We start from the raw sequence: 10,000 nt of genomic DNA, 5'->3' as shown, positions 1-10,000 counted from the left end.
AAGTGAAGCCGATGCATAAAACTGCAGTTCCCCCTTCATCCACTAGGGGCTGCAAAATAGACTCCCATCTTAACAAGACCAACTTCACAGCAGAAATAAACATGTTTACAGCAGGAATAAACACGTTTACAGCAGAAATAAACATGTTCACAGGAGAAATAAACTTGTTCACATCAGAAATAAACACATTTACAGCAGAAATAAACATGTTTACAGCAGAAATAAACATTTTTACAGCAGAAATAAACATGTTTACAGCAGGAATAAATGTTTACAGCAGAAATAAACATGTTTACAGTAGAAATAAACATGTTTACAGCAGAAATAAACATTTTTACAGCAGGAATAAACACGTTTACAGCAGAAATAAACATGTTCACAGGAGAAATAAACTTGTTCACATCAGAAATAAACACATTTACAGCAGAAATAAACATGTTTACAGCAGAAATAAACATTTTTACAGCAGAAATAAACATGTTTACAGCAGGAATAAATATGTTTACAGCAGAAATAAACATGTTTACAGCAGAAATAAACATGTTTACAGCAGAAATAAACATTTTTACAGCAGAAATAAACATGTTTACAGCAGGAATAAATATGTTTACAGCAGAAATAAACATGTTTACAGCAGAAATAAACATGTTTACAGCAGAAATAAACACGTTTACAGCAGAAATAAACATGTTTACAGCAGAAATAAACATGTTTACAGCAGAAATAAACATGTTTACAGCAGGAATAAATATGTTTACAGTGGAAATAAACATGTTTACAGCCTAGTTCAAAAATCCATTTTAGGTTTAATAGGTCAGGTTTACCTTCATGACAACTGTGGGGGGAGTAAATTTTTTTCTAACTTGCCTGTTTAAAAGTAATTTAATCTCAAAGTTCCGCACATTTAGGGGCGTGTCCTTTTGATTGACAGGTACCCGATCTCCCGCTTCAAGTAAGAAGAACGTAGAACAATCGCGGTTTTCAGCCGGTTAACAACGTGACTTAGCTTTAGCCCGCTTACCTCCATTAGTTGGTTAGCTCCTGTTATCTCCGGGTTAGCTCGGTTAGCTCTTAGCTACAGAAAGCTCGGAGTTCGTTCGATGTCAATCATCCACCATGACACTCACAGCCCCCCTCTCAGCTCCACCTCTTTGTCCATATTTGTATTTTCCGAGCGAGACGACACGCATGCCCCTGCCAAGATGGTGATGGTAGGAACCGCCCACCGAGCTTCAATTGAGCTCTTCAGAAACCTACGGGTGACGTCACGGAGGTTCCGCCCATCTTTTACAGTCTGTGGGCGTCACGCTGCTATGACATCACACTGTGAGGTAATGATCCTGGTGTTCCTCGTCTCTGCAGGTTGCTGATGCTCATGAGGCTCCGCTGTGATCTTCCAGCTAAGAGGTTAGTTTCCCTTCAGACATGTCAGACAGATCGAACCACGATGTGATGAAACACCTGCAGGTGTGATGTCATCATTCAACTATGATGGTGCGTTCAGTGTGCCATCGGAAGTCGGATTTTCAGAGTTCACTTTTTGAAATACAATAAGAACAGAAATCCAGCTGCATGCATTAAAGATGGCGGCTGGAGGTGATGCCAGAAATAAACTGTTTATGTACATCTCAGAAAATTAGAATATTATGAAAAAGTTTAATATTTTTTGTCACTCATCTCAGAACCCAGATATTATATAGACTCAGGCCACATAGAGTGAAACATTTCAAACATTAATTCATTGAAATGTTGATGATTGAGGCTTATTGATAATGAAAACCCAAACAACCTGAAATCCCTCTGACGACGTACAAACCAGCAGAATCTGGCCTGCTCTGAAACCTCTTCGGTTCATATGTCCCATGTCAGCGTTTTATCCTCAGTGAAGCTCATGACTTCAGTAAAACACATGGACACATTCTACCACTCAAACGCTTTCTATCAGTTGTCATTTGGACGAAAAGTTGTCGTTTGGACGAAAAGTCGTCGTTTGGACAAAAAGTCGTTGTTTGAATGAAAAGTCGTCGTTTGGACAAAAAGTCGTCGTTTGGACGTAAAGTCGTCGTTTGGAGGAAAAGTTGTCGTTTGAACGAAAAGTCGTCGTTTGGACGAAAAGTCGTCGTTTGTACGAAAAGTCATCGTTTGGATGAAAAGTCTGCATTCAGACCTATAATCCACATTCCAGTTCCAGTGACCGAACACATGCCGTGTGAACAGACAGACAGCCTTCCTGCCGCCATCATGGCTTCACATGGATATGACGTCAGACCTAGTCCTACACACTTTTCTGCAGCTTCCCACCTGCCGCCGCCCACCCAAAAACCCCATTCCGACCTTATACAACTTCCCAGCAGTAAGAATTAAACAACACAAAAACACTTCTGGGGTTAATCGTGAAAACCTCATAAAAAAAAAACAATGGATCTAATAAAATCTGAAAATAAGACAATAAAGTGTGGCCTACTGAATATCAGATCCCTCCCAAATAAGTCTTTATTAGTCAATGACTTGATAGGTGATCACCACATTGATTTATTCTGTTTTACGGAAACCTGGTTACAGCAAGAGGATTATGTTAGTATTAATGAAGCTACGCCAGCTAACTATTTAAACTTTCACATTCCTAGAACTACAGGCAGAGGAGGAGGGGTTGCAGCTATCTTTAAGTCAGAATTTTTAATTAATCCTAAGCACAAAACTAACTATAAATCCTTTGAATTCCTGACATTAAATTTATCTCATCCAAAATGGAATTCAGAGAAACCGCTCCTTTTAGCATTAGTGTATCGCTCACCTGGACCTTACTCCGAGTTTCTGACCCAATTCTCTGATCTCTTGTCTGAGTTAGTGCTGACTACTGATAAGGTCATTGTACTAGGTGATTTTAATATTCATGTTGACGATGAAAATGATAGTTTAAACATTTCCTTTAGCTCTATTCTAAACTCAATTGGGTTTTCACAAAATGTCAATGGAGCCACTCACTCTCATGGTCACACTCTTGATCTGGTTCTAACATCTGGTATTGAGACTGATAAGCTCAAAGTATTTCCTCAAAACCCTGTCTTGTCCGATCACTTCTTATTAACCTTTGAATTCACTTTATTTGATTACTCACTGACCAAAAATAAATTCTACTATAGTAGATGTTTATCAGAATAATATTACAAAATTTAAACAATCAATTGAATCAATTTTTTCACATCTACCATGTGTTAGCATGACTGAGAGTCCCCCTTTAAGCCTTACTCCTGCTCAGATTGATCAACATGCTGATACTATAACAGCTTCAATGCGTACAACCTTGGATAATGTTGCTCCCCTAAAGAAGAAGAAATTAGGTAAGATTATGAAGGCTCCCTGGTTTAATTCCCAGCTTCGAGCTCTAAAACAGGCGTCAAGGCGTTTGGAAAACAGATGGCGTTCATCAGGACTAGAGGAGTCTCACTTAACCTGGAAAGAAAGTTTAATCGTATACAAAAAAGCCTTACGTACGGCAAGAACAGCTTATTATTCATCATTGATAGAGGAAAACAAAAACAACCCTCGGTTTCTTTTCAGCACAGTAGCTAGGCTTACTAGGAGCCGGAGCGCTGTGGAGCCATGTATTCCTTTCTCACTTAGCTGTGATGATTTCATGTATTTTTTCAGGAATAAAATTGACACTATTAGAGATCAAATTCACAATACTCTTCCTTCTACCTATAATGTTGAGCCTGTTGTGGTCTCCGAAGCATCCTTAGAACCAGGATCTGACTTGTGTCTAAATAGTTTCTGTCCTGTCCAACCCTCTGAATTAACTAAAATAATAGCTTCATCTAAACCATCCACCTGTATCTTAGACCCTCTCCCAACGAGCCTCTTTAAGGACATTTTCCCTTTAATTAATACATCACTACTAAATCTTATCAATATGTCTTTAGTGACAGGATATGTACCACAATCATTTAAAACTGCTGTAATCAAGCCTTTACTTAAAAAGCAATCTCTGGATCCAGAGGTGATAGCAAATTATAGACCTATATCTAACCTCCCGTTTATGTCCAAAATTCTGGAGAAAATAGTTTCAGCTCAGCTACATGCCCACCTGAGCAGAAATAATTTATGCGAGGAGTTTCAGTCAGGATTTAGAGCTCATCATAGCACTGAGACAGCATTGGTGAAAGTTACTAATGACCTTCTTATGGCCTCAGACAAAGGACTTCTGTCCGTACTTATCTTGCTTGATCTTAGTGCTGCATTTGATACAGTCGATCATAACATTCTGTTACAGAGACTAGAACAGGTGATTGGAATTACAGGTACAGCGTTAAGCTGGTTTAAATCATATTTATCTGATAGACTTCAGTTCGTTCATGTAAATGACAAGTCCTCCTCACAAACTACAGTAAGTCATGGAGTTCCTCAAGGTTCTGTACTTGGACCAATACTCTTCACGCTATATATGCTCCTTTTAGGCAAAATTATTAGACAGCATGGAATAAACTTTTATTGTTATGCAGATGATACTCAAATATACTTATCCTTTAAACCAGATGAAACAAATCAGCCCAATAGGCTACAAAATTGTCTCATAGACATAAAGACTTGGATGTCTAGAAATTTTCTCCTCTTAAACTCAGATAAGACTGAAGTAATTCTCGTTGGATCTGAAAAACTCAGAGCTAAATTTTCCGGTTTTGTAATGAACCTGGATGGCATTACTTTAGCTTCCAGTGCTACAGTGAGTAACCTTGGAGTAATATTTGACCCTGACCTGTCCTTTGGCCCACATATTAAGCAGGTTACTAAAACAGCCTTCTTTCATTTACGTAATATAGCCAAAATTAGGGACATTCTGTCTCAGAGTGATGCAGAAAAACTGGTTCATGCTTTTGTTACTTGGAGACTAGATTACTGTAACTCTCTATTACTGGGCTGTCCTAAATATGCCCTGAAAAGCCTTCAGCTGATCCAGAATTCTGCAGCCAGAGTCCTGACCAGAACCAGCATGAGAGATCATATTTCTCCAGTTTTAGCCTCTCTTCATTGGCTGCCTGTTGAATCTAGAATAGAATTTAAAATCCTTCTCCTTACATATAAAGCCCTCCACAACCAGGCACCACTATATATCAAAGACCTCATAGTTCCTTATATACCAAGCAGAGTACTTTGTTCGCAGACTGCAGGCTTACTTGTGGTTCCTAGAGTCTCAAAGAGCCGAGCAGGAGGCAGAGCCTTTGGTTATCAGGCCCCTCTCTTATGGAATAAGCTCCCAGTTAGTGTTAGGGAAGCAGACACCCTCCCCACCTTTAAGACTAGGCTGAAGACTTATCTTTTTGATAAGTCCTATAGCTAGGGATGGTTAGCATCCCTTAGTTATGCTGCTATAGGTTTAGACTGCTGAGGGACATTTCCTGATACACTGAGCTTCTTTCTTTTTCTCTTTATCTCTTTCTTTTACCCCCCCCCCCATAACAGTGTTGCATCATTAACATGTATGTCTCCTGTCTCAGCAGGTCTCCCTGGCCGGGAGTAGCAGTTCCTGTTGTCTGCTGTCTTTCTGTCCTCTTCCCCCCCACACAGCAGAGGCAGATGGCTGCCTGTCCTGAGCCGGGTTCTGCCGGAGGTTTCCTTCCTGTTAAAAGGGAGTTTTTTCCTTCCCACTGTCGCCAGTGTGCTTGCTCAGGATGGGAGATTGAGTTGGACTCAACTCAATCTGTTGGTTTTCCTTATATAGGCTGTTATGAATTGGCCTTCATTATGTTTTCCCCTCTGTCTGTAAAGCGTCTTGAGATGGCATTGCCGTGATTTGACGCTATATAAATAAAGTTGAATTGAATTGAATTGAATTGAACCTCTGATCTCCCAGTGAACATGAACGCAGCATGAGAGGACTGTAAGGACACTGGTGCATGATGGGAAATGTCAGATCCTCAAACTGGATAAATGAAACTCGGCCAGTTCAGATAATAAAAGGACTTCATGATAAGAAATAGAATAAAATAGAATAGACTAAATAAAGTTGTCATCTAAACCTTCAGAAAACTCCTCCTCTCCTCTCCTCGCCTCTCCTCCTCCTCTCCTCTCCTCCTCTCCTCTCCTCCTCCTCCTCTCCTCTCCTCTCCTCTCCTCCTCCTCTCCTCTCCTCTCCTCTCCTCTCCTCTCCTCCTCCTCCTCTCCTCTCCTTTCCCTACCCATGAAGGCAATGTCTCCAACAGAAACCACTCATGTTGATTACCGGGCCGAGGATTAGACCTCACTGTGGCATGATGATGATGATGATGATGATGATGTGTTTGTGTTGCAGCTCAGCCATCAATGTCAGCGCCACCATCCCGGTTCCTAAAGGCAGCGTAAGGTGAGACGCTCCCATTCAAATCCTCCCGCTGACGTTTGTTGTGAGATGATTTGGATGAAAAACTTTCCGTCATTTGAATTTATGACTGTGATGGTTTTTGTGAGGCCTTCAAGTTCCTGCTTTCTGCAGGAAACGTCACGCTTCGGTTGCTCATTTGTTTTGTAAAGTAGGAAGCAAACAAATAAGGTTCTGTACTTCTAGTGGCTTTACAGCGCAGTAGTGTCACCTGAATGCAGCGCCGCCTTAACGCTGCCACACCTGAATGCAGCGCCGCCTTAACGCTGCCACACCTGAACGCAGCGCCGCCTTAACGCTGCCACACCTGAACGCAGCGCCGCCTTAACGCTGCCACACCTGAACGCAGCGCCGCCTTAACGCTGCCACACCTGAACGCAGCGCCGCCTTAACGCTGCCACACCTGAACGCAGCGCCGCCGTAACGCTGCCACACCTGAACGCAGCGCCGCCGTAACGCTGCCACACCTGAACGCAGCGCTGCCTTAACGCTGCCACACCTGAACGCAGCGCCGCCTTAACGCTGCCACACCTGAACGCAGCGCCGCCTTAACGCTGCCACACCTGAACGCAGCGCCACCTGAACGCTGCCACACCTGAACGCTGAGACACCTGAACGCTGCCACACCTGAACGCTGCCACACCTGAACGCAGCGCCGCCTTAACGCTGCCACACCTGAACGCTGAGACACCTGAACGCTGCCACACCTGAACGCTGAGACACCTGAACGCTGCCACACCTGAACGCTGAGACACCTGAACGCTGCCACACCTGAACGCAGCGCCGCCTTAACGCTGCCACACCTGAACGCAGCGCCGCCTTAACGCTGCCACACCTGAACGCAGCGCCGCCTTCACGCTGCCACACCTGAACGCAGTGCCGCCTTAATGCTGCGACACCTGAACGCAGCGCCGCCTTAACGCTGCCACACCTGAACGCAGCGCCGCCTTAACGCTGCCACACCTGAACACAGCGCCGCCTTAACGCTGCAACACCTGAACGCTGCCACACCTGAACGCTGCCACACCTGAACGCTGAGACACCTGAACGCTGAGACACCTGAACGCTGCCACACCTGAACGCAGCGCCGCCTTAACGCTGCCACACCTGAACGCAGCGCCGCCTTAACGCTGCCACACCTGAACGCAGCGCCGCCTTAATGCTGCGACACCTGAACGCAGCGCCGCCTTAACACTGCGACACCTGAACGCTGCCACACCTGAACGCTGAGACACCTGAACGCTGCCACACCTGAACGCTGAGACACCTGAATGCTGCCACACCTGAACGCTGCCACACCTGAACGCAGCGCCGCCTTAACGCTGCCACACCTGAACACAGCGCCGCCTTAACACTGCGACACCTGAACGCTGCCACACCTGAACGCAGCGCCGCCTCAACACTGCGACACCTGAACGCTGCCACACCTGAACGCAGCGCCGCCTTAACGCTGCCACACCTGAACGCAGCGCCGCCTTAACGCTGCCACACCTGAACGCAGCGCCGCCTTAACGCTGCGACACCTGAACGCTGCCACACCTGAACGCTGCCACACCTGAACGCTGCCACACCTGAACGCTGCCACACCTGAACGCTGAGACACCTGAACGCTGCCACACCTGAACGCTGAGACACCTGAATGCTGCCACACCTGAACGCTGAGACACCTGAACGCTGCCACACCTGAACGCTGAGACACCTTCACGCGCCGCAGCCTTAACGCGCCGCAGCCTTAAGGCAGTGTTGCCATAGCGCAGCGGTTTTCTTCTATCTTGTTCCGGAGCAGCGAGGTGGGAAATAATTCGGTTACATCAGGATAAAGTCCTCAACAGGATTATCCATCAAATCATGTCTGAAAGCTTCTCCGGCCTTCTGACCTCCACAGGAACATGTGATCTCCTACGTCCCCTGAACGCGTCGGTGGTCGTCAGGAGTAAACTTTGTGGTTTTTTTTCCAGTTTGTCGCAGGAGCTCAGCAGTCCGGATCAGAGCGCCGAGCTGAAGCTGCAGAGCAGATGTGTGGTCTGGCAGATCCCCCGCTTCACCGGAGGAACCCAGCTGTCAGCTCTGCTGAAGGTAAACACGCAGATAAACACCTCCCACAGAAACTACCTTAGTAAAGAAACCAATGTTTTGTCGTCGTCTAAATGGTTAAATGTGCCGTTTTTCCACCAGAAATATCCTAAAGGAGGAAATTTACTGAAACATGTTGGAGGTTTGATCTATTCCAGATTCTAAAATATACCCTGCTGCCTTTGTAGCTAAAATATTATCAAATTAAAACAAATTAACACAAATAAAAAAAAACAATGTTAAAATGAAATAAATCAAAACTTAAAAATAAAGTGTACAACTAAAGTCAGAATAAACAGATTAAGATCAACAAAAATTCATAAAAATAAGGATGAATTTAGAGAAGTTAAAAAAGGAATGGAATTTTTAAAAAAGTATAGGAATAATAATAATAATAATAGACAAGAAAATAACTAAATAAATAACACATTACCAACATAGCACATACTCGAATAAATAATTAAAAATATAAAATTCAAACAGAACTTTTTGAAACTTAACCATTTAAAAAATGTATTCATATTAAAATCAAATAAATGACAAAGAAGTAAAAATGAGTTAAATAAATAAAAGAACATGAATAAACACAAATATGAAATAAAATTGAAAACACTAAAAAACAAAGTAAAATAAATTATCAACTTGCAAAAACTAAATTTTATATATTTAAAGTAAGTTGAATAAAAATTAAATCAAATAAATTACAATTACCATAAAATTACAGAAGAATTTAAGTTAAATGCAGATAAAATAAAAATTAAAAAATAAAATAAAATGCAGTGTTTACTTCATACCGCAGCATGTTTCTAAGATTAATTTTTTTTTTCAAATATTTGAACAGAAACCAGATTTTGGGACAAATTAGGAAATTTATTTTTGTATCATTACGTTATCAGAAAGGGGCGGGGCTTATGATGTTAACGAATGCCTACAAGCTGGTCCTGATTGGTCGTCGTGTCTCCGTCTCTCAGGGCAGTTGGTGGTCACATGTTTCCATGAGCATTAGCATCAGTGAAATTAACATAGAATTTAATTCTGCAAACTTAATCCTCACCAGTTTATGTATTGCAAAGAAAACTATCCTTCTAAACTGGAAAAGCAAACAAAGTCTGTGTATCCAGCAGTTCAGAAATCTCTTATTAGATCACATCAGTGTCGAGATGATGTCTGCCTCCTCAAGAGATCAGTCGGCTGAACTTTATTCCCTCTGGTCCCCTGTGATCAGCTCCATCACTTAGTATGGGGGGAGAATGTGACCTTATTGCGCTCGGGGTTGGTGGCCGGTTGGGGTTCTCTGGAGGCTGAGGGTCTGTGGTGGGCTCCTGGGGGGGGATCTTGACTGCTCCACTGGTGGGGTTGCTAGGTTTCTAGCCCTACGGTGGACCTGGATGGGCCGGCGGCTGGAGTTGCCACGCGGCGGCGGGGCGAGGTCGCTGGCGGGTGATGGATTGGCGGGCTTGACTCCGCATGTGGGCTGTGTGTGGGTAGGGAAGTGTGATGATGCGTGTGTGGGGGGAGTGGCGGTGGTGCATGTATACGGGTGTGCGTGGGTGTGTGTGTTTGTGGGGGGGT

The 10,000-nt window shown here is 43.6% G+C and overlaps 1 protein-coding gene across 3 annotated transcripts in view; it reads left to right on the top strand.

The window, feature by feature from the left end:
* Positions 1-10,000, top strand: part of ap4m1 (adaptor related protein complex 4 subunit mu 1) — an 81,508-nt gene that overhangs the window by 69,057 nt on the left and 2,451 nt on the right. For 2 of the 3 annotated variants that reach the window (XM_079247126.1, XM_079247124.1), the window contains 3 exons: positions 1,363-1,407; positions 6,290-6,340; positions 8,314-8,431. In XM_079247126.1, the coding sequence (XP_079103252.1) occupies positions 1,363-1,407; positions 6,290-6,340; positions 8,314-8,431 (214 nt within the window). The remainder of the gene's footprint in view (positions 1-1,362; positions 1,408-6,289; positions 6,341-8,313; positions 8,432-10,000) is intronic. The other variant, XM_079247125.1, reaches the window with a different exon arrangement.

The sequence above is a fragment of the Telmatherina bonti genome, assembly GCF_933228915.1.
Source record: "Telmatherina bonti genome assembly, chromosome: 10".
NCBI classification, from domain to species: Eukaryota; Metazoa; Chordata; class Actinopteri; order Atheriniformes; family Telmatherinidae; genus Telmatherina; species Telmatherina bonti.
Note: the sequence above shows the minus strand (reverse complement) of the source record. Positions and strands in the feature narration are given on the sequence as shown.